This window comes from Abrus precatorius, unplaced genomic scaffold, assembly GCF_003935025.1.
Source record: "Abrus precatorius isolate BTA unplaced genomic scaffold, Abrus_2018 Scaffold8, whole genome shotgun sequence".
Taxonomy (NCBI): Eukaryota; Viridiplantae; Streptophyta; class Magnoliopsida; order Fabales; family Fabaceae; genus Abrus; species Abrus precatorius.
Window position 1 is genome coordinate 19,562,539 of NW_020874428.1, and position 23,398 is coordinate 19,585,936.

The window sequence follows — 23,398 nt, forward strand, 5'->3', positions numbered from 1 at the left end:
ATTCATGACAAAAGCTCCAAGGGAGTTGAGCAAAAAAGTTAAAAATAAAAGCTCCAAGGGAATCTGATTCTGCAGGAGGGGTAGTGGCAGTATCGTAATTTCAGATCCGTACAGTACAATGATGGATAGATTGCATTCCTCATTAATGCTTCGAAAAAAACAAATAACATGAATTAACATAACAGATGCACTGCAATATTCTAAGTGGTAGCTGAGAACCTGAATAAGATTCGTACAATTCAATCAACACTTGCACCCTTCTGACTGTAGGAACACTGGAACAGGATACAATGTAATGGTAGGATCGAAAAACGGAGATAAAACGAGATTTACAAACGCCAACCTTACAAAATTGCATATATATTTGTATTAATACATGACTTTTCTTTTCTATTTCGAATTTGAATTCCGTCTTCTATTTCTATAGGGGTGAAAAAGGCTTGGGTTGGTTAAAGATGCTGAAGAGGTGGCTCAGCTGAGCTGGCATTTTAACCATTATATGTTCAGGTTTTTCATGTGAACACTTTTCATAAATATACAATCTTCCATAACTCTTTTTTTCTCTTTTCAATCAGAGCAGAAGTTACCATGGGATGAAACTACTGCCTTTTGCTTCTAGTGTTGGAGATCCATGATTTGCTTGTTTCATGAGGCGGTTTCCAGATGATATCCTCAAGGTTGCTAGAAAAATTCTTGTAAAACTGCAACAGAGGAGCTAACTTTTTGTCATAAATTTAAAACAAGATTGAAGAGGGGAAAGGTGAGGTCACACCAACCATAAAAGCATCTCTCAAAAACTGACCTCCTTATATTCACCTGCATCTCCAGCTGCTTTATGAATGTCCACCATGAAAAATGTGGGAGCAATTTCAAAAACCTTTTTAAACAAAGAGGGAAATCTTGATCAGGAAATGAATTAAACTGTCAGGCAAAATGTTAAGGGGCTATGAAAGTCTGGCAGAGAAATAGAAACTTACTTCCAGTATAACTGAGAAATGAGAAGTCTTACTTGCTGAAATACCCTCTATTCTCATCTGAAAATGTAGACCACGTTAGTTCAGATCAATAAAAATAATAAGGTATGGCAAGTTAGATCTTCAGAAGAATTAACTTCAGATGCTAAGTAAGTTTGGTTGATTTTCTAGAATAGATAAGCGAGCAAATGATACAAATTTAGAACATAGGCAGAAGGATGTAAGAGAAGAAAACAGGTAAAGCAATTTACTGAGCATATATTACAGGCTACAAACCTTGTAGTTGCGAATATGCGTCTTAAATCCCATTGATTGTGCCACAACTTCCATACTAGATAAAACCACCTTTGATGGCTTTTGAGTAATGAAACGTGTTTGGTTCAACATAGAGTCCTGTAAGGTAGGAGAATGGAGAAACAAACATTGTACGGTTGTACCTCAAGATAATGACAGAATATGCGGGGCACAATGATGCATTTTTGTCAAAGCAAGTCAAATAACTTGATCAGGATTACAAGTACAAGCTGTGATTATGCAAAGTTTCATTAAGAAATTAAATGGGCAATTATTTGACTATTTGCAGATATGATTGTTGAAAAAATTTAACAACAATATCATGATTAGATACCTGTCCACGATCAAAGAGTGTTGCAAGGTTTAGGCCTTGAGATAAAACTATCATATCGAATGCATTAAGAGTTAGAGGGCCCATGTCATCATTCTCACATTGCTGCTTAGTCCTCTGATCCTTAGTGACAAAATAATCAACATATCAACATAACAGAGAAAATATTTTCCATTTAAATGCATCAGGAAAAAACAAGCCGGATTGAATTGATGAGGCATAAAAAATTAATAAAAGACAGTGTAGTTTTTGCATTAGAAATAGTTCCTCTCTATTAATATCTCCTTCGTTGTCATCGATCTGTGTTTTGAGTATAATAGAATAGAGGTTTGAACACCATTTAATTGTTTTCGGATATTATAACTCTCATTTACTAATATTGTTACAACGAAGTACGAACCTTCAATGAACTACTGTAGATAAATTTAGGTAGATATGAGAACCAGGAATTCACAATATATTAATATAAATTTATAGTAGGGATATGAAGTAAGTTCATTGAGAACATTTGGGAAAAGTTAGAGGGAATTAGGTTTAATAGAAAGGTTTCTGTAAAAGTAAACTTTGCTTAATGCAGCATTAAAAAGTAAACAGACCTCAGCATTGTCAAATGCAGCATTTACATCATCCAGATTTACATCTTCATACTCGAGGAGACTGACAGGCACGTAGTCCTTTTGAAACCACTCATCATTTCTAATCTGCTGAATGGTTATACGCTGATATCAACATGAACACACACGAATGGGAAGAGAGTTGTGAGAAACAAGTATTATAATAATAAATGGAAGTATGCATTAAATCCACTAGAACATTAATATTAACATATTAAAATATTCATGTAAACTAAAACAAGTCACAACAGAAAATGGAAGAAATTCTTGAACTGAATGATTGAATAGAATATGTTCATTGACATTAATGGAACCAGAACTCTAAAAAAGGATCGAGAAGTATTTGGTGAAACATAATTTTGAGTCTAATTTGGTTTGATGAGGCAGAGAACATACAGCTTTCTTACCAACAAGATTAGTGTGCTCACAAGTATAACATTTAATTTTAAATCCCTCAAGTATTAATCACGAAAAACTAGAAGCATAAGTTCCGTGTGCTTATCCCCTTTCCACATGTAAAAGAAGCACTATAATATTCGATTTAAGCATTATCTATTAATATAATTTTAGAACAAGGGTAAAGACAAATGAAAAAGTCAGATGAATGCAAGAAAGGAAGATTGTTGCACTGAGAGCATCTTAATCCTTTTAATATTCATACATACGTGTTTGGGTCCCATTTTCTATGGTTGTATAAGACATTCTATTTTCAATGCAACCCTTTTTCTCTTCCACAATAACTTCAACCGTACTATTCACTATGCAACAGTTATTTATTTTTGTAAGCAACTCCCACTAAAGTCTTTCTAAAAGCAAAATATTAGGTAAAAACATAAGCATATCAATTTCTTAATTTGTCTTTAATATCATTTTTTGCCTGCCAATATTATTAAGGAAAAAATGTCAACTTTTTGCAATACAAAGTTTTGCATGAGGTCATCCATTTTACATATTAAAATTAGTCTAAATAAAGAAGGTAGCATTGTACATCAACAATTTGATGGACAACGTTACACTGAACATCATTATTAGTTTTGATATCCAAATGATCCATGAAAAACAGAATAGATACCAAGGTTGTTAGTGCAATCAATCAATTTATATTGGGGAAAGTTCATAGTCCCAATTTCAACTTCGAATAGGCACCTTTATTATAGGCAACTAAACTTTATTCCTTCTGCAAATAGACAACTTTAACTTTCATTTCATCCTAATTTGTCTTTAAACTACAGCTATTGTCTCAATAGATCCCTTTCATTAACTCGGCTAACTTATTAATGTTAAATAAATCCTCTTTCTTATCTTTCATTTATTTTAAAGGAAAAATAGTCATGTAGTCCATAATCATGCTTGACAACTACATATTGTCACACTCTTGGGCTTTCTAGATGCCTTCTAAATTCTAATGCAATATGAACCACATCAGAAACATAAATCGTTTTATGCTTCCTTGCTCAGACAACGTTTAATATAAGTTGACATTGAAAGGCTGTGTCCCAAAACTCTTTTGACATAAACGAAAAAATCTTTCTCTGAAAAATCAATCCTTACATGATCAGGATTTGGGTCCAAAGTTCTGTGTATTAAAGATTTTGCTTCCACAGGAAACCAAGGAGGGCATGAAAACTCTGCTTTCTCAATCTGCATCAGAGTAGAAAACTTGATGGCGTTAATAGTAGTCTGAAATTTCATTCTGAACAAAACATCTTTGATAAGAAGAAACTATAAGACAAAGCAATGTTTTCTGAACCATTTGACTCCAAAATAAAGTCTTGATCACAAAAAATTGTAGGAACAGGAGTCACTATATGCAAGATAAATATTTAAGACAAATATTTACAATGGGGACCCCATCTATTATATAGTAAAATACATATCCAATATGTCTAAATTCATGCCTTACTGTATAACGTAGTTAGATCAAGTTCGTCAAAGGGAAGATATCCAGCAAGTAAAACATAGAGGATAACTCCACAGGACCAAACATCTGCTGGAGCGCCATTATAACCCTTGTGACTGAGTACCTGAGATCACAAAAATAAATGTAAAATGCAGAAGCCAGTTTACAAAAATGTATCTGAAATTGACATAAAATCATTCTAAACCAAGCAGTAAGCCAGCCACATATTACCTCAGGAGCTACATAATTAGGAGTCCCACAAGTTGTCCGGAGCATGCTAACCCCCTATGAGAATTTTAACAGAATTAAATACATTCAACGAGTATAAAAACATAAGAATATCATTTCATTATTTATACACATTAATTAAAGTCAAATTTAAGAATTATTCAGTTAGCAATCTCTCACCTGTTCTGGCAATGCACTCAAACCAAAATCTGAAATCTTTAAATTTCCTTGTGAATCAAGTAAAAGATTTTCAGGCTGCCAAAGGAAAAATTAAAATAGTTGGCAGCGTTCGTGATAAGGATGAGAATAGCATCCAAGATCCTAATTAATGCAAACCTTTAAGTCTCTATGATAAACTCCCTTACTGTGGCAACAATCTACACCATCAATAAGCTGTTGGAAGTATCTTCTAGATTCAGATTCACTAAGACGCCCATGGCTTACCTACACCGTTATTTTTATCTTCATTATCAACATCTTCAATATTGATAGAAATCACAATAAAAGCTTAGCAAAAGCATACATCCATCTTGGGCTACTCACAATTTTATCAAACAATTCACCACCTGTAATGAACTCCAATATGATATAAATCTTAGTACGGCTTGCTAGAACCTGAAGAAAGTCATACGTCAAAACAGAGTGAAGCACTTGTCAATAATAAATGGTGATCGCCAACAAGAGAGAAGGCACTAAAAGGCTTATCAGAATAAATATTGACACAATGTGGCTCTTCTTCTTAACCATTCCAAGGAAAAAAAATGTATATGCAAAAAGGAAAATTTCAAACTAGGACAAATTCTGAAATGATTTTCCGAATATTGTTCCTCTCTACAATGTTAAAGATTGGAAAATTCTATAATTCTTGGTTTTACTTAACTAGCCTTCTAAAACTTAGTTGATACCATATTTTACACTTCATTACTAATCATCATTAATTGGAAAACAGGTAATTAAAGCCAGACGGGCCCTCAATGACTTTTAAGTGCATGTTTAGAATGTCTATTTTGAAAATAATGTTCGTTCCTTTAACTTAAAGGTCTTTCTTCCCAAAAACAAGTTATTCCAAACACACAATATAAGAAGGGAGAATGAAAATATCACATGCCTCATGCAGACGAACAACATATGGATGTCTGACTAGCTTCATAATAGAAATCTCCCTCTTGATCTGCATTATATTAAAATAAATCAAATAAAAATTGAAAATAGAAACCTTAACGCTATAAATGTAACCACCAAAACTCTAGTATCTTGTAAGGGGCTAGGGTAGTTTACATTAAGTCATAAGTTCAAACCTCATTACCACAAAAGAAAAATCTCTCATATCTTAAAATGGAAGAAACCTAAACGTCTTGAAGTCACCCTCACTCACAGGATTCCAATCCAGTCCAAGTAATACCATCATTTAGCATCAAAGAGATTAATTAACATTCATGATTCACCGCATGTCCATCAACTAATTGATTCAGTTCCTAATTATAACAACTATTAGTGAATTTGGTAAATTAGTTATAATGAGGGATAAAATTGAGTCACATATCATAACATCAAAAACTGAAATGATGAATAATTATAAAATTTGAAGCACTAAAATATAATTATCGTAATTTGATTGAGTAAAGTTCAGAAAATAATTGAATGCGTTAATAATATACCTGGTCGATCATTTTGTGCTTGATGATGGTGCTACGATCGAGAACCTTCATGGCGACACTCTCCCCAGTCTCTGTGTTCTGAGCGAACTTTACCTTCGCAAAGGTTCCCTCTCCAATGGTCCTTCCAATCTCATATTTTCCCACTTTCCTCAACACCATCTTCTCTTTGTTTTTCTCTCGTATCCCAATCAAGCAACAACTCCACCACTCACTAACAAGCTTTTAATTTATCTTCTATCAGTTAATTAATCAATTATATTCGTTTGTGTGGTGAGGAATGCGATGAAATTATTAAAGGAAGAAGGTAAGAAAGACTACAGACTAAGCTATTGGAAAATTCTCATAGTTTTCTTATGAGCATTTAAAACAGTCGAAAAGGAGGGGACGGTGTTTGAAATTTGGAATTTCAAAATTTTCGTTGGTGACTTGTTTGGGAAATTGGAATTAGACGGTTATTTTAAATGGACGCACTTTCTAAGACACGGTCAAAATCTTATCATCTTAAATGCTTGAATTATATCAGTATTATTGACATAAATAACTTATTTTTAAAAATTTATATTAGAATTATATCGACAGTATTATTTAAATAAAAATAAATATATTATTACATATTCTAAATTTTTTATGTTAGTGCGGTGAAAATTTTATCACTTATAATCGTTGAATAAATTCTCAAATTATTTTTGAAATTGTATCAATCAAATATTTTAACTCTTAATTTTTTGAAAGTTTTTGTTAGTCTATTTTGTAATATATTGTTTAGCTTTTTCTACAAAATAAAAGTAAAAATAAAATAAAATAAAATAAAAAAAGAGTATAATCTATATTAAGTTGAAGATTAATAAAAAAATTAAGAATTAAAATGTTTTATTTATATAATTTCAAAACTTAATTAATAATAGCCAAAAAAAAACTTAATTAATAATATTATATATTTGTCAAAATTGGATCGGATAAATATTACTAATTGATGCGATGTTCACACACCAAAACAAGGAAATGATTTTTCAACCAATAAAATGGGAAGTCTAAGGTAGGAGTGTACGTGGAGGGCTTGGAATGGGTAAATTTATTTTTGTCTTTAATCGATTCTAAATGTTAATAAATTTTTATTTTATATTTGAATTTGATCCGTTTAAGATTCGATTATTTTAATATTTACTATTAGATAAAATATATTAATTTAAATATTATAATAATTTAATTATATAAATTATAAAAATAAAATATATTTTATTATATTTAGAATAAACATATTAATATAAATATGATATTATAATAAATATAATTTATTGAATTTTAAAGTTTTGTTATCGTTACATAATTGTTTTAAAAGGTATAAATTTTAAAAGAATTAAAGTGTATTTAGCAAAATTAGCATATAAACTAGCTGTTTATATTTAAATTATTTAAAAATTAGTTTTTAGGTAAATATTAAATAATAAATAAAGATATTATAATTAAGTAGACTAAAAATTAATAAATTTTTAAAAAAATATAATTTTAATATTTTAACTTATTTAAAATTTTCATTATTTTTAAATTAAGATAATAAATTTTTAATTCCTTTCTTATTATAAATAATGTCATTAATTAAATTAAAGTAGTTTCAAAATATTACCTAAATTCATATTTAAAATATATCAAATTTAATTTAAAAATTCAAATTCGTTAAAATTAATATCAAATCAAGAAAAAATTATAGGATGGTAAATATATTTATAAGTAAATAAAGTAATACATAATATCATGATATTAATTTTGAGTAATTGAAATAATATAATTGTCCAAAATATTAGATTAATAATTGGGAGGGTATGACAAATGGAGGTTGTTTTTTATGTATAAGATTTGAAATATTATATACTAAAATCTGAAATATTAGAGAAAATTATCAAAATATAAGAATTTAAGAATTTTTATTTTTCTTAAATTATTTTATTTTATTTAAAAATTACTCATAATAACTTTTGAATTGTTATATTTTCTGAATTTTTTTAAAATTTCATATTTGATGTGTTATATATACATATATGACAAATGGAAGCGATAAATGAAATAGTTTCCGTATGTCAGACGCAGTCACGCAGCTGATACTCGCTCACGCCACTCCCGCCTTTTCAAAGTTGAGAGGCCAAAGCGCCGTCTTATTTTTCCCCTTTCAGATTCAGACATTGAAATCAAAACTAACACTTGAATTTTATGTGATGGCTGAAACGTTTTGTTATGAATAATATATTAAAATTATTTTGTGTTTTTTTTTATCAATTTATTAAAGTTCTGAATAATATAATTTGCAAAGGAAAAATTGAATAAAGTTTTCTTCAAATTCATCTCATGTAAAGTGGGAGATTTATTTATCCAAAAATAAAAATTATTAATTTGAAACTAAATATTGCAATTGTGACAATTGTGTATGTAGCTCTATAATATATCATTTAAACTTATTTTTATTGACCAATATAATTTTCATTTTTTAAATTCGAACCACAAAAATAGAATCTTTAGATACATGTGTTAAATGCCAACTTTTTATTTTATTAGAGTATTTTTAATAATTTTACTTGGATACGAAAATCTCACATATTTTGAAATAGTTTGGAAGTTTTGATTCTAAAAGCAACTTCAGGGAAGTTAGAAATAAACTAACAGTCACACTCACGATTTCAGAAAGAAAGTTTTGTACAAAGAGAGAGTTACTCAAATAAGCAATGGTTCCACGTGGAAAATAAATTTAATATTTTCTAAATTAAAATTTTAAAAATAATATTAACTTTTAATATTGATTTTCATTCTAGTAGTTGTAAAGTAAATTTTAATTAAAGAACAGTTTGCTGCCCTTGTATTTGTCCTTTTTATATATTCAAGTTTGAAGTAAGAGATATTGTTACGTAAACAAAAAGTGAATGTTTGTAATCGTTGACCAAAAAAAGTCTCAAGTTTCGGCCTCATCCAATTAATTGAAATGAAATTATAAATAATGAATTTGGAAGAAAAACTAATTTATCTTTTCTGGTTAACATTTTGTGATGGATTTCTTCTTGTGATTGAAATATTATAAAAACTAATTTTTATAAAAGATTTTATGCATGAAATTGATAGTAAACTATGATTTATAGTTAAAATTAAAATTTCTATAAATGTAATGGTGATATTTAAAAGTATTTTTAAAATTATAAATACAATATCAAAACATAGTTTTATGAAATTATAATATTATCAATTAAAATATTTTTTTAATTTTAATTTTTTATGACATAAATTATGATTTTGAGTAAATCCTTACTTCGATTCTTAAAATATATAACTTATTAAAATTAGTGTTTAAAATTTTAATTTTTAATTTTTAAAATAATCAGCTGCAATAATTAATATTGTTAAAATACTTTAAAGTTAAATAACAAAGTAACACTTTGTCACGTTAAATATATGTGAAAGTTTATTCTAAACATAAGATGTTTTAAGATGTTTTAACAATAGTTTTCATTCTTAATTTATAAAAATTAAGACAATAAAAAAGAGTAAGAGGTGTGGAGTGAGTTATAAGAGATTGAATTTGAAAACAATTATTGTGAGTATAGTAGTAGAGAAAGATGTATTTAAAAAAAAAAATGAGATATCGACTTGAATAAAGAAAAGAATTGTGAAAATGAGGTTACTGCAAATTGCAAATGGAGGTGCAACATTATGTGCCGAAATTGTTTGTGAAAAGTTTGATTGAACTTAAAAGAAGAATAAACAGAAGAATTAATGACTTTATTATTTGAAAATTTCACAATAAACTATTTTTTAAACAAATTTAAATGATATTTGTGTCTAAAATAAATTTTGACATGTTATTTAATATAAAAATTATTATTTTATTAGTTTAATAATAAAAATTAACGTGATTGATGATTAGTAATTTTAAAAATTAAAATTAAAAATTAATTTAAATAATACTATATATTTCAAATACTAAATTTTTATTTTCAACCGCATTATAATCATGGAACTATATATTTTTATCTTTCATACATTATATTGTTCTTTTTTAAGACATATAATTTTTTATTATTCAATAATAATAATAATAATGTATTTTTTCTAGAATTTTTCCTTTAAATTTATATTTTTAGATTTTATATAAATATAAAATACACATACAATGCACAAGACCTTGCTGATAACATCAAATTCATAACATATTAAAACTTTTTAAATTAAAATACATAAAAATGGAACTCTATCAAATAAAAACGAAAAATCTTTAAATAGAAGTGAGTTTAGTGGGAAGAAATTTCATGACATTAACCTAGTTAAATAAATAATTATATTAAATATATTTTTAATCTTTAAAAGTATGACTATTTTGTTATGTATTTTTATAAAAAAAATATTTTTATTATATATATATTAAAAATTTATTTTTTTGTTCAACCAAAAATTTAAAAGACATAATTTTTATATATTTTTTAAATAATTAAATTTAAATCAAGACAATTTTAACAAATATACAATTTCAAAATATCAAAAATATATTTAAAGTGAAAAATATTTTTTTGTCATCATAAATTTATAATTTATCAACCTACTTTGAAGCTTCTAGGCTTGTTTCCATCATCGTATTCATAAGAATTAAGAATGAAGCTCAAAAAAAATTTCCATCATTTTTTTTTTCATAATTTAAAAAATATAGTAGTCACATTTAAAATTTATTTTTTAAAAAGAATATAAAAAATAAATTTTTATTTTATTTTAAGATTTTGTTAACTTCAGCTCTTAAGACTGAGAATAAACAGTTAATAATAGTAAAATTTTATTAAAAAATATTTATTGTATTTTTATAATTTCAATATAATAATTATATAATTTTTTAATAAAAAAATATATTTATGAATATTTAAACTTAATTAAGAGTTAAGATTAATAAAAAATTTTATTTTATTTATCTTTGGTTATGGTAATCACCGATTTTGAATTTCTAACTTATGATTTTAGATCCAATCCTTGTTGTTAAGCTAGAGAATGAATAATTAGAAATCTCAATAAAGAAAATCCCTAGTTTCATGTTAAAATATCAAAAACTGCATTAGACATGAGCTTTTTTCTATAAATAAATTAAAAAAATATTAGTTATTCTCTAAATATTCTGAAAATAAAAAAAAAGTATGCAAATATCCTGAATGTACATATACTAGAAGTTGATTCTAATCGACTTTCGTTAAAATTTTAAAAATTTGTAACATAAAAATTGATTTAAATTAACTTTCATTTTAGTTTTAAAAATTTTCACATAAAAGTCAATTTAAATTGATTTTTATTATAGATTTAAATTTTTTTATACAAAAATTAATTTAAATCAATTTTCATTCTACTTTTGAAATTTTTTTACAAATAAGTTGATTTAAATTAACTTTTATTCTGTTTTTGAATTTTTTTATATATAAAATTTGATTTAAATTGACTCTAATTCTAGTTTCAAAATTTGTTTATACAAAAATTAATTTATATCAAATTTTACTCACACAGAGATATTTTTTAGAAAGAAATTGACAGTGATTTAGATATATATGTATGATAGATTTTTAATTTTATAGACTATAATATTTTAATTATTAAAGCACAGTGTTATAAGACATTTAATTTTAACTAATTTAAATTTTATGTTCTTTGAAATATATCACTTGTGTATTTTAGCTTAGCTTGGTTAAATGTATCAAAAGATGATAGATAATACGGCATAAATAACAAATTTTCCTTAAGAAAATAATTAAATAAACTTAACAATATTACTCTTAGTATATGAGAAAATAAGGCAATAAACTTAGGATATATTATAACAAATTAAACTTAATAGTATTATTTTTACTATATAACACAGTGAATCAATTATGTTGGCCAGAGGAAGAAGCATATAGGTATGTCCATTTAGTGTGACCTTCCTCTACACAGGGTTGTTCTTGACCTTTTTAGGACCCTAGGCGAAATAGGAAATTAAGACTCTTTAAAAAATTATAAAATTAATAAATAAAATAAAAGCATATATTAATAATTTTATTAAAATAATACATTTTTTTAAGTGGCTATAATTTTTCTAATAAAATTATAAAAAAAATGTTCTTTTATTCAAACAACTTCTATGTTATAATTAATTACAAAAACACAAAAAATATAAAAAAATGGGTTTTATGAGCATTATGAGATGCAAAATCATTAATGATAACATTAATATTAATGTTTTCTAAAAATTCTTTATCGATTGATAAAATTGTGAGACCATTCAACAGTTCTTGTGACATTGACGACCTTAGATATGTTTTGATTAACTTTAACTCTAAAAAACTTCTTTCAATTAATGATATAGTCATCAAGAACTATAAAAAAAATTCTATAAGTGATTAAAATATTTAGATAACAATATGCAGATTTGATAAACTCAATAACTGTTTAATTTTTTGGAGAAAACTAAAATTCTCCATGAGCCTTAATGTTAAAAATAATAAAATTTTAAAATTAAATGAACTTTTGAGTCTATAGAAGTCAATGAGTCGACTACATTTATAAGTAAGGTGCGAGAAATTAAAAAGTTTTTTTTGTTTTTTTATTTTTTCCAACTGCAAACTGTAAAAACTGAATTTTTTTTTAAGTAAAAATAAAATATAATTTTTACTTTGGGCCCTCTTTTAAGCTTGAGCCCTAAGCGATCGCACCTTTAAATTACCCTAAGAATCGGGTCTGCCTTTACACAATCAACATTGTTTTTCTGACATCAGTCTTGTCTATTTTATTGTGAAACCTAGTGAAATTTGATTATTTTTATCATACTATTATTTCCCTTGTGCACCTCCAATATTGGACTCTACAAGTTGTAAAATAACTGGTGGACAAAGCTTATCACATAATCTGACTATATAAATAAATTTTGAAACAAGTTAATTTAAATTGATTTCTATATTAAAAAATTTAAAAACAAAATAGAGAAATCGATTTTTGTATAAAAAATTTTTAAAAGCAGAATGAATAGATTTCTATGTAAAAATTTTTAAAACTAAAATGAAATCGACTTCTGTGTTACAAGTTTCTAAAATTTTAATGAAAGTTGAATTAACTTTTCTATTATATGTATTTTTAGGATATTCGCATAATTTTGTTTAATATTTTTTAATTTATTTATGAAAAATATAATAAATTATATATATAATATTATATTATGTGCATAAATTTTATAATTTATAAAAAAGTTAATATATAATGTAAGGTGAGTGGCTATGATCCATGATCATTGATCATTCAATAATTACTCATCATGTACTCAAAATTGAAGAAAAATTGAGTATTCAGTGTTTATAATTGTCCGCCAATTATTATGTGGTCATATATTTTTAAAAATATAAGAAATGTTTTTCAATAATCACATTATAATTCACTGAAATCATGCACCATCTAATTATTTTATATTAAATAAAATCAAGATTTTTATTATTAATTATATGAGATAGTATTATAGTAATTACATAAAACTATTATATATTATTCTAAAACAATTAAATTATTATATTATTGTAAAATAATATCTGCCATATAATACAAGAATCAACTGTAATTTTTACATAAATTAATATTTTGAATGTTTTAATATAATTATAGATATAAAATAATTTTTACAATTAATTAATATTTTTTACATATAATATTAGTGCTATTTTTCTTTTAATAATAATTAATTCATTATCGTTATTTTATCGCTATACATTATTGTGTTTTAAACTAAAATATCAATTATTACTTCAATTTTTTTCTTGACTTTATTGTGATAATCCTTTGACATTAAATTTATAACGATAAACAATTTTAGTCTAATTTATATAATATATAATAAATTTTAAATAATTAAAATTATAAAAGAAAAAAACACATATCAACGTGCTTCGCAAGGGTTTAAAGTCTAATTTTGTTAAAATAGTAAAATTTAATATTGATAAATTATTAATAAATAAAAATATATAAGTAAAAGGGTTATAATTTTAAATTGCTTAAAGTATGTTAACAAACAAATCTTACAAACTTAAAGTCTATTCTCTTGCTTAATTAATTGAGTCTAGGTAGATTAACGACAAATAAATGGTATAAGCAAGAAAGTATAGACAAAAATTAGAACAGAAAATCATTACTCGACATTTTTGCTAATATATTTTTTTTTGCTAATAATTACTCGACATTTTAAATAAATAACTCAAACAAGTTTTATTTTTTGAAAAACATGTTCAAAAGCTTAAAGCAGTTTCTCCCGAAACTGGGCAGAATCGACGAAGTTTCTATACATCCAAGTATCTAACAAAATCTAATATTGAATACTCGAATACGAAGAAGAGGATCCGCGTAGCGTATGCAGTTTCATTCAAGTTTCAACTCAGACTTGTACTTGTTCTTCTAATCCGGTGGCTGCTACAGAATCACGAAGAAACAAGACCCAAAAATTCATAAAACTAAACATTTTATCTCTTCAGAGCTATGAAGGTGTTGTTGAGGCAGCAATAACAATGGAGATACAGCAAGAGTTGGAGTGGGCCCAAGCCCAAAACTTAGTCTTAAGCAAAGACCTCATAGCCACCGCAAAACAACAGCTTCTGTTTCTGGCCGAGGTTGATAGAAACCTTTGCCTTTATGATGGCCCAGTTTTACACAGAGCTAACTACAGGTATATAAATACTTTTTGCAAGCAACAATAATATATAAATATTATTTTAATTTTTTAAATTACCAATAGACAGTTTTGGTCTTTGATTATTAGAATATTGTTATTTTAATCTTTAAAATTATAAAAAACAATATTAAAATCACTTATATTTAATAATTGTATTTCAGAAACTAAATTAATTAGTGCTTGTGATTTTGAGAACTAGTTTAGTACATGACCCATATTCTCATCAAGTTTTCTGGACGCTTGTAACTGAAATCATAGGATATTTTCCACTGTATGCAGTTGACATGTTTCCTCTGTTGATCTTTAAGTTCATCTTTATTTCAAAAGGTTGTGTGTTTGTTCATTTCTTTGTTTGATCAATGTAGGTACAAATATTGTTGGCTTCCTTTACTAGCCAAACATGCTGAGTCACCTGTGACAGAATACCCTTTGGTTGTGCCTCTTGATTGCGAATGGATTTGGCACTGTCATAGGCTTAATCCGGTGAGATTGAGCATTCAAACCAAAATCACAAATTTTCTTTCTTTCTTATGTTTTGGAAAATGTTAACATAAGTAGAACTGAGTTTAAGCATATAATAATAAGGAAAGAAAACATTTGTTTTATACATCTTTAATGTAATCAATGTTTTCATTTCTAATAAAAACTTATTAAATTAGAGCTAAAGTTAACAAAATCATTTTTTTTGTTTGTGAACTTGTTTTCTATAAACTTTGTTGTAATTATGGAAATACCCTTAAAAATATGTGCACTTATTTGTCAGGTGCGCTACAAGACTGACTGCATGGAACTATATGGGAGAATACTTGATGGTTGGAATGTGGTTTCTTCAACTCAGGGAACCAGCAAAGAGGAAACTGAAAAAATTTGGGAGACAATGTATCCAAAGGAGCCATATGAACTTGATCTGAACAACGACTCAATGCAGGAATTTGCTGAAAATTTAATGGAAGCGAAAGAAACTACCACCAACTATGATCTGATTTCAGCTGTTAAAAGACAAACTACTTTCCTCTATCAGGTAATTTAGAAACGAGCTTTGCTATATCTTCCTAGTAATTCTCACTACTTTATAAAATAAGTATTAAGTATTAAATGAAAAAGTGCATGCATTTTTGTCTTGAAAACATAAAAAAGTTTGATAGTTTTTTAATTTTGTAATTAGAAGGATTTGTAGGCACACAAAGTGGGAGGATTTGGATTTATTATTTAGAAACAATTACAATGCCATGTATTTTTGCTAGACCAACTTAAAACTATAACACTAACAAGTAATTACCAATGTCAGATGCTGTCAACTAGTTGATCATAGATTTTATTGGTAACAAAATTACTAACTACATGTGGTAATTAAATTTGTTTTGGAGTAACACTTCTATCAAAGTAAGGATGATTTGTTTTCATGCCTACTCTAGCAATAAAACTGCTCAAAACTGTACCAGCTTATGCTTCTCCATTAGTCTCAAATTTGAATGACTTAAACATTAATGACAGGTTTCGAAACCTTACTGGAATGATGATACTTTTCTTGAAGGAGCTGTGGCTCGATACAAGGGGTTTCTGTATTTGATCAAGAGGAATAGAGAGAGGTCTATACACCGCTTCTGTGTTCCAACCTATGACATTGACCTCATCTGGCACTCTCACCAATTGCATCCTGCTTCTTACTATAATGATCTAATGGCAATTATGGGAAAGGTGTTAGAACATGATGACACAGATTCTGATCGGACCAAAGGGCAAAAGCTGGATGTTGGATTTTCTGAAACCACCACACAGTGGGAAGATGCATTTGGCTCAAGATACTGGAAAGCAGGAGCAATGTACAGGGGTAGTCCCCCATCTCCTCTTACTGTTGATAAGTATAAAATAGATTCTATACATAACAGTTCAGCACCATCCAATAAGACAAACCAGAATCTGATTCAGCTTCCACAGAAAATGCTTGTGGAGGCAGTCTCCTTTGTGCCTTCTTCTACAATTTTCTTTGTTACATGAGAAGACACTAGCAACCTTAACTTGTGATATTTTTTGGGGCTTCAACCGTTGTAAATTTTTGGGTTCATGATTCTTATTCAGGTGATGCTTGAGATTGTTGATGTGAGAAACTTACCATCCGGGCACAAAGGCAAGCTAGTTGTATCCTTCAACAAGAAACAAGAAGATATACTTTTCAATACCAAGAAACAATTAAGCATTTCCTCTGGGTTACAAGGGAAACAAGTTGCTGTTTTCCAATGTGAAAGTAGTGGAGACTTAGTCCTTGAACTCATTTCCCAACCAAGTTTCAACTTCAGAACGGTGAGGGCAGCCAAAGTATTGGGAAAAACTTCAATCAATCTGGAGGATTTGCAAAATTTAGCATCTAAACTGCCAATAGAGAAGTGGTTAGATTTAACATCTGCACTCAATTGTAGAAAGCCTATCAGTATTCGCATTGGTTTCTCTTTAACTCCTCCAGTTCCAGCACCATATGAGGTGCAGATGATTTCGTTGCATCCATTCACAGGAAGTTATTTTTCCTTCCTGATGCCCAGAAAGTTTAAGCAAATTAAAAATTGGACAAAGGTTGCGGATGACGCTGGCAATGAGATCATCAGAATTCAGAAAGGGTAAGCCAAACTGACATGCAGAATTTAGAATGTCAGAGTTAACTCAAACAAGTGGTTCTATTATCATTGTTTTGTGACAAGTGAAAATGAGTTTTTCTTGCATCCTACTAACGAGTTGTTATTAAGGTACAATCATTAACTTACTGCCAGTTTGGAGCAGTTGCGAGTTTCAGTTTTTGGTTTTCAAATAAAAACGTGTTTGGCTAAAATGGAGTACTAATATTCTAAATGCTTTATGTTATATACTTAGATTTCTGTAGTTTTTGAGTAAGATACTGTGAATGGTTTTAAATTTGCCTGCACTTGCGTAATTTTTGGGTCACAGGTCACCTGCTTGAGCCCTAAGTTTGACACTTCCTTGCCATTTTCTCATTTTATTTTTGCATAATAGGATCAGGACAACTGAGAAGACAAAGATTAATACCAACAAAGAAGTGATTGGGAAGATTGCGTCTGGTGAAACTCATCTTCTTGCAGAGTTAGAGGGAACAATGTGGTCTATGGTGAACTCTGACTGGATGTTACAGATAAAGAAGACTAGTGATGAACATAAACATATATTTGAGCTCACAGGCACTCATAAGGTCTTAATTTAGATTCTTAAATTCATTACTGAGCAAAGAGCCAGAGTTTATCTTGTTCACAATTCAGATAGGACTTGTGCTAGATATGCATTCATATAATGTTCAATATTATGTTCATCCTAACCTTTATGTTTTTTCCCAGGTGATTATTTTTCCAGGTAGAAAGTTGGAGTTTGGAACTAGATACTATGGAAATGAAGAAGGAAATTGCTTAATGACAGCAATAGAATTCTCTAAAAAATATCCTTATGAGAAAGCAGTGGCTTTGATTTATTTGACATATGGATTTCTAGAGGTATTTTATAATTTATTTGATCAACAAAAAGCATTGCATTAGATCTTATCTTCTTCTACTAACACCACTCAGTTCTGACTCTTAAAATTTGATGAACAGATCAAGGAAGAGTGGCTGGTATTGCCTGCTATATTATCTGCATTTATTCTCTCTAATTTTCCTGATTTCAGTAATCAAAGTACGGAAGTGAACAAGACTAATGCATAAAAAGAAAATAAAATCAGAAAAGCAGTGGACAAAACACAGACACGGAATCTTGGCAAATGTTATGTCCCTTTCTCTAGAAAAGTTCCCAGGATGGGCCACTGGTCCATAAAAGCCACTGCTATTTCATGTAACTCACTCGTCTGCCATGCACAGTTATACAATAAAAAGTTCTTGGAAGTTTTGACTATGTACGATAGGATGACTTTTTAAGAGCTGCCACCTTGGTGTTTGTTGTATATACAAGTTATACATTTATTCCCTCTTATTTTTTTACATCACTCACCATATATATATATATTTTATTTCCTTTCTTTTCTAAGTCTCTCTTCTCTTCAAACTAAAACAATTGTTACTCTTCAGTTTAGCTCGACACAAATAATTTATAATGTACTTTTTCAGTCTTTATAATAAATAGCTTATTTGAGATTGGGTTTGAATTTTTTATACCCATTTTTCTGTACTCTCTTGACATTCTCATTCTGTCTCTCTTGACTTTTGATATCATGTCAAAGAGTGTCTAAAGATAATCACCCTTACAACTAACTAATCTAACATATAATCTACCAAGCTTGCTCACCTAATTATTTGCCAAAATCTCGATTCTCTAGTCAATAGAAACCACCATAATTGCTTAACACGTGCATGCAAAAAGGGGTTATTTAGATCCCACATTTTGCTTTCGCGTTTCTTTTTACTTCTTGGTAGCTCAACAAAATGAAAATTCTGTTAGTTAATTCCACTAACATATATATTTTTTTCTTTCGGTATAGCCCAGCTACACAAACATATATATATATATATATATATATATATATATATATATATATATATATATATTTTCATTCTAAACAACCATCTTATCAAACAGTAGGAATTCACATCATTTATTTTATTTTTCTGTATTTTTCCTATCTTTTCAATTAGAGAAATAATACCTGGGAAAACAAATTAACAAAAGACAGGAAAGGGACAGAGTACAGATTGGTGATTTCATCTTGCATTGTTTATTTAACATTTCTTGAGATTGCCAAAACAGTTGCCTAACAAGGGCAGACAAGCCTTATGTCAGAAACTTTGGGCAAGATAGACACAAAAAACTGTTATATTTTTCTTTAAAGCTACATTGGTTTAAAAAAATTAAAAATTTTTCTTAAAAATATTATTAACTTCCTGTCAGTATTTTTAATATGCTTTCAACATAACTTTTAATAAAAAAATTTTCCTCGATCAGATTCTCAGGGCCTTTGTGAGGGAGACAAAAAAATGGAGCCCAGTAAACAATTTTTTAATGACAAACAAGAATGGATCGTACAAAGCAAATACTGCAAGAAAAAGGGAGACAATTAGTCAATCACTGATACGAAAAGCAATATACTGATTAAAAAGTAGTTACACTCTCAAAGAACAATTCCACAACCCCTTCAACCACGATCCAACTATGCACAAGAAACAATGTTCAAACCAATATGCTAAACGATGAAAAAGAAACACCAAAAAGAAACAAACAATATGACTTGTATATCCACCCTTTCCTCCGCTCAAATCCACCCGTCACCACCGTGCGCCGCCGCCAGACCTCTCATTATTCAAGTACGAAACCTGCGAATACCCACGCTCCGAGCCTACACCAACATCCGAACCACCGTAACTAACTTTATGCGCCGAATGCGGAACCGAACCTGGCGTTTGAACCAAATACACCGGTTGACCCACCGGTCCAGTCATTGGCCTCACGGCTTGGAATATTCCAGAAGGCGTTTGAATGAAATAAACCGGAACCGGTTCATTCCCGGTTGCAGAAACCCCCAACGAAAAATTCCTCTCCTGCACAAACGACACCGTTCCATGAACAGGAACGGGTTGCACCTGCCCTTGCGCATGCGCCACTAACGGCGTCACTTTCTCAGAATTTTTCGGAGCGAAAGAGTCCACACCGTAACGTCTTCCGCTATCATCATCGATTTTTCGTTGCGAAATTTGCTCATTGTTCACCAGCTGCAACTTGTGCAGCTCCAGAATCTCCGATTCAGACTCTCTAACCGCTCGACGATCCTCAGAAAAATTCTCCGATTCCACGGCCGATTCCTTCCCCGGAACATCCGTAACCGTCGCAAAATCCGTCGGTTTCGGCGGCTTATCCAATCCGAACAGAAAATCCGGATTCGCCGGTGGCGCCATTGGCGGTGGAGAAGAACCTTCTAGAATCGGAACCTGCACGGAATTGAGAGCGTCGACGAACCACTGACGCTCCGGCTTAGACTCGGGGAGTCCGAAATTAACGGTTTGCGAAGAATGAGCACTGCTGCTGTTGTTGTTGGTGAGGGGGAAGAGGAAGAGCCTTAACCGTGCGGGTCTAGGTGAAGTGCGGTACAGGCGATCGTACTCAAGCATCATGTGGTGGAGGTCTTCGTCATTGGTGACGGAGATCAAGGCGTCGAGGTCTTCGCCGGGGAGTTGGTACTTGAAGAAGAAGTTGTTGGTGGCGTTTGTGAGGGAAGAGAGTTTGGTGATGAGGGAGGAGAAGTTGATGGAACGTTCAACGGAGAGGATTTTGGTGTCGCCGGCGACGTAGGTGAGGTTGTTGTGGTGTGGCCGGGGTTGGATTTTGCCGCCATAGCTGCACATTAACTTGACTTTGTAGGAGGAAGGAGGTTGTTCGTCGAGGGAAGGGTTATCGTTGTCGATGTCGCGAGAGCGTGGAGAGGAATCGCGGGAATCCATGGGTGGGAATTGGGGGTGGAGGGTTTGTGTTGAGAGAGTGGAGCGGGTAGTGGTTACTGGTTGGTGTGTTGAGAGAGAAAGAAAGAGAGAGCGAGAGAGAGAGAGAAAAACGGCGTGAAGACGAGAACAGTGTGGGCTTGTGGGGAAAGATGGAGGCGGTGATGGGCCCAAAAAGTGTCAGCTTAGTGTGGAATCCATCACTAGGACGCCAGCATATCACAGGTACCCCCCTCTCTCTTCCTTTCATCTTAATTTTCACAATTTTTTTTAATATATATCTAAATACACATAATACAAAAATTATAAAATAATAATTTTTTTACTGTAAATTATAGAATTTAAAATTATCTATGTTTTAAATTTTCTAATTTTTATCATAACTATAATCCTTACAAAAGAGATTGAGAGGAAACAAATAAAAACAAAAAGTAGTGTATTAGGAGAGAATACACTTTTCCTTCACATTTTCATTTTTTCACGCGGATGATTGACGATATTATTCTAAAAGGTTGTTTAGCGTTTGTTTACTAACATACAATAATTTATTACTAAAATTATAGAATTTATAAATTAATAATATAAAATATATTATAAATTTTAATACATTTATTATTTATTATTATAATATTCTGTTTATTTAAATTAGTTATATATATATTTTTTATTATAAGATCATTGTATTTTCAAATATATATTTAAATTTTATTAATGATATATGATTAAATTAATGTATTTATTATTTAGGCTTGAACATAGATACATGATTTTTTATTAATATAATATTTTCTTATTAATCATTGATATATTGCAAAATAATTAATATTTTATTGTATGATTCTTTTATTTATATAATATTTTGTCGTTAATCATTGATATATTGCAGAATAATTAATATTTTATTGTATTTATTTTTATTTTTTTTCATATATTTTGAATTTGAATACATATAAATATAATTATACTAATGATTAGAGGTTTGTAGTTTATAATAGTCGTACTCTCTTCAAATATAATTATTTTCACTCAAACGTTAAATACTTTAGAGATAAAACTTCGTCTCTGATGCGTGGTTAGTTTTACACAACTTGAATAAAATTATTTTTATGAATTTTTTTTCTAAAAAATATTATTATTTTTATATTCAATTCGTTAATTTGAGTATCTGAATATCTGTGGATAAATTTTTTTAATAAAAATTTTACACAAAATTTACTTTGTTTCTTTAAAAATGTTGTTTAAAATTTTTTTGGTTTTTGATAAAATTAATGTTAAAAATTAGTATTAAAATTCTTATTTATATTAAAAAAATAATTCTATTAAAAATAAACATGATATTGGTGAAATTCTATTTCTTGAGAATCAATTTTTCTTAATACAAATTTTTACAATCCTTTGAATAAGTTATTTTGAAAATAAAATTACTTTTAATTATATTAAAAAAAAACAATTTATGTGTTAAATGGCATTCCTTCCACAGCGATTTAATAAGTTGATAAAAGTTAAAACAAAGGATACACTTAAAAAGAAATCAAATATTTTGATGATATATTAACATTGTAGTTTTAAATAACTATCTGCACATTAATAATCCTCGATTCACTTTACTCACATTCCTTTATTTTTATTTATCTCATAGATGATACGATAATTAAACAATTAACTATCATTGCAAAATAAATGGAAAAAAACATAAAATGGTTATATAATATCTAATAAATTATGATAATCAAACTGCATATCACAAAATGAATTTCCCTGTATCAAATATTATTGGATCAGGAGTTATGTCGTTGCCTCGAAATTTATAGTGTGGATAAGAGGTCACATAATTAAGAAACTATAGAATTTAAAAGAAAAAAGTTATTGAACCTTATAAGTATGACGATTTTTAATTTTTAGTTGTTAGTTTCTATAGTTTTATTTAATTTTAAATTTTGTATTTAAGAATATATTTTTACTATTTAATAAATAGGTGAATGCATTGTTTGATTGTCATGTTTATTAATAAAAAAAAAATTGTTTTTTAACCAATGACTTAGAACATTGGTTTGCATTTTTGCTATTAAATATGATAAATAAAATTAACTATATAAAAGTATTTAATGTCATATTTATTAAAAATAATACATCATTAAGTAAATGTAAAAATAGAGTAAATATTAATATTATATAATTTAAATAGAATATATTAATAAATAAATAAATTGTATATTTATTTTAAATTTATATTAATTAACTATAATACATTTATCATATGAATGATTTTCATATTAAAAAAATTATGAAAAAAT

The 23,398-nt window shown here is 28.5% G+C and overlaps 3 protein-coding genes across 5 annotated transcripts; 1 reads left to right on the top strand and 2 right to left on the bottom strand.

Moving 5' to 3' along the window:
- Window positions 1-188: 188 nt before the first annotated feature.
- On the bottom strand, window positions 189-6,301 carry LOC113846173 (CBL-interacting serine/threonine-protein kinase 8-like). Of its 2 annotated transcripts, XM_027474146.1 has the most exons (14): window positions 6,000-6,301; window positions 5,450-5,512; window positions 4,885-4,956; window positions 4,678-4,785; window positions 4,522-4,596; window positions 4,345-4,398; window positions 4,112-4,237; window positions 3,765-3,854; window positions 2,196-2,318; window positions 1,603-1,722; window positions 1,251-1,367; window positions 978-1,034; window positions 803-877; window positions 189-701 (listed from the first exon to the last, which is right to left on the bottom strand). In XM_027474146.1, exons 1-14 carry the CDS (start codon window positions 6,156-6,158, stop codon window positions 600-602), a joined length of 1,341 nt encoding a protein of 446 aa, XP_027329947.1. In that variant the 5' UTR covers window positions 6,159-6,301; the 3' UTR covers window positions 189-599. The 2 variants fall into 2 exon arrangements, with proteins under 2 accessions (XP_027329947.1, XP_027329948.1); XM_027474147.1 differs by lacking the exon at window positions 978-1,034 and having other exon boundaries at window positions 433-701.
- An 8,223-nt stretch (window positions 6,302-14,524) lies between these two features.
- On the top strand, window positions 14,525-18,601 carry LOC113847654 (glycine-rich domain-containing protein 1-like). 2 transcript variants are annotated; one of them, XM_027476886.1, is made up of 8 exons: window positions 14,525-14,682; window positions 15,054-15,171; window positions 15,452-15,709; window positions 16,183-16,641; window positions 16,768-17,300; window positions 17,692-17,884; window positions 18,027-18,179; window positions 18,279-18,601. In XM_027476886.1, the coding sequence occupies exons 1-8, from the start codon at window positions 14,525-14,527 to the stop codon at window positions 18,384-18,386; spliced, it is 1,980 nt and encodes a 659-aa protein (XP_027332687.1). In that variant the 3' UTR covers window positions 18,387-18,601. The 2 variants fall into 2 exon arrangements, with proteins under 2 accessions (XP_027332687.1, XP_027332688.1); XM_027476887.1 differs by lacking the exon at window positions 15,054-15,171 and having other exon boundaries at window positions 14,597-14,682.
- A 1,139-nt stretch (window positions 18,602-19,740) lies between these two features.
- Window positions 19,741-21,139, bottom strand: LOC113848127. Its single transcript, XM_027477515.1, has one exon. It carries the CDS (start codon window positions 21,105-21,107, stop codon window positions 19,938-19,940), a length of 1,170 nt encoding a protein of 389 aa, XP_027333316.1. The 5' UTR covers window positions 21,108-21,139; the 3' UTR covers window positions 19,741-19,937.
- Between the last annotated feature and the right edge of the window lie 2,259 nt (window positions 21,140-23,398).

Bases quoted from the DNA above. Each gene is read 5' to 3' on its own strand.
- LOC113847654 (XM_027476886.1), top strand. From the start codon at position 14,525: ATGGAGATACAGCAAGAGTTGGAGTGGGCCCAAGCCCAAAACTTAGTC. The intron at 15,710-16,182 runs GTAATTTAGAAA...CATTAATGACAG, and splicing joins AAACTACTTTCCTCTATCAG to GTTTCGAAACCTTACTGGAA. The intron at 18,180-18,278 runs GTATTTTATAAT...TTTGATGAACAG, and splicing joins TGACATATGGATTTCTAGAG to ATCAAGGAAGAGTGGCTGGT.
- LOC113848127 (XM_027477515.1), bottom strand. From the start codon at position 21,107: ATGGATTCCCGCGATTCCTCTCCACGCTCTCGCGACATCGACAACGAT.
- LOC113846173 (XM_027474146.1), bottom strand. From the start codon at position 6,158: ATGGTGTTGAGGAAAGTGGGAAAATATGAGATTGGAAGGACCATTGGA. The intron at 4,786-4,884 runs GTGAGTAGCCCA...ATAACGGTGTAG, and splicing joins GTGAATTGTTTGATAAAATT to GTAAGCCATGGGCGTCTTAG. The intron at 4,597-4,677 runs GTTTGCATTAAT...TTCCTTTGGCAG, and splicing joins TTTATCATAGAGACTTAAAG to CCTGAAAATCTTTTACTTGA.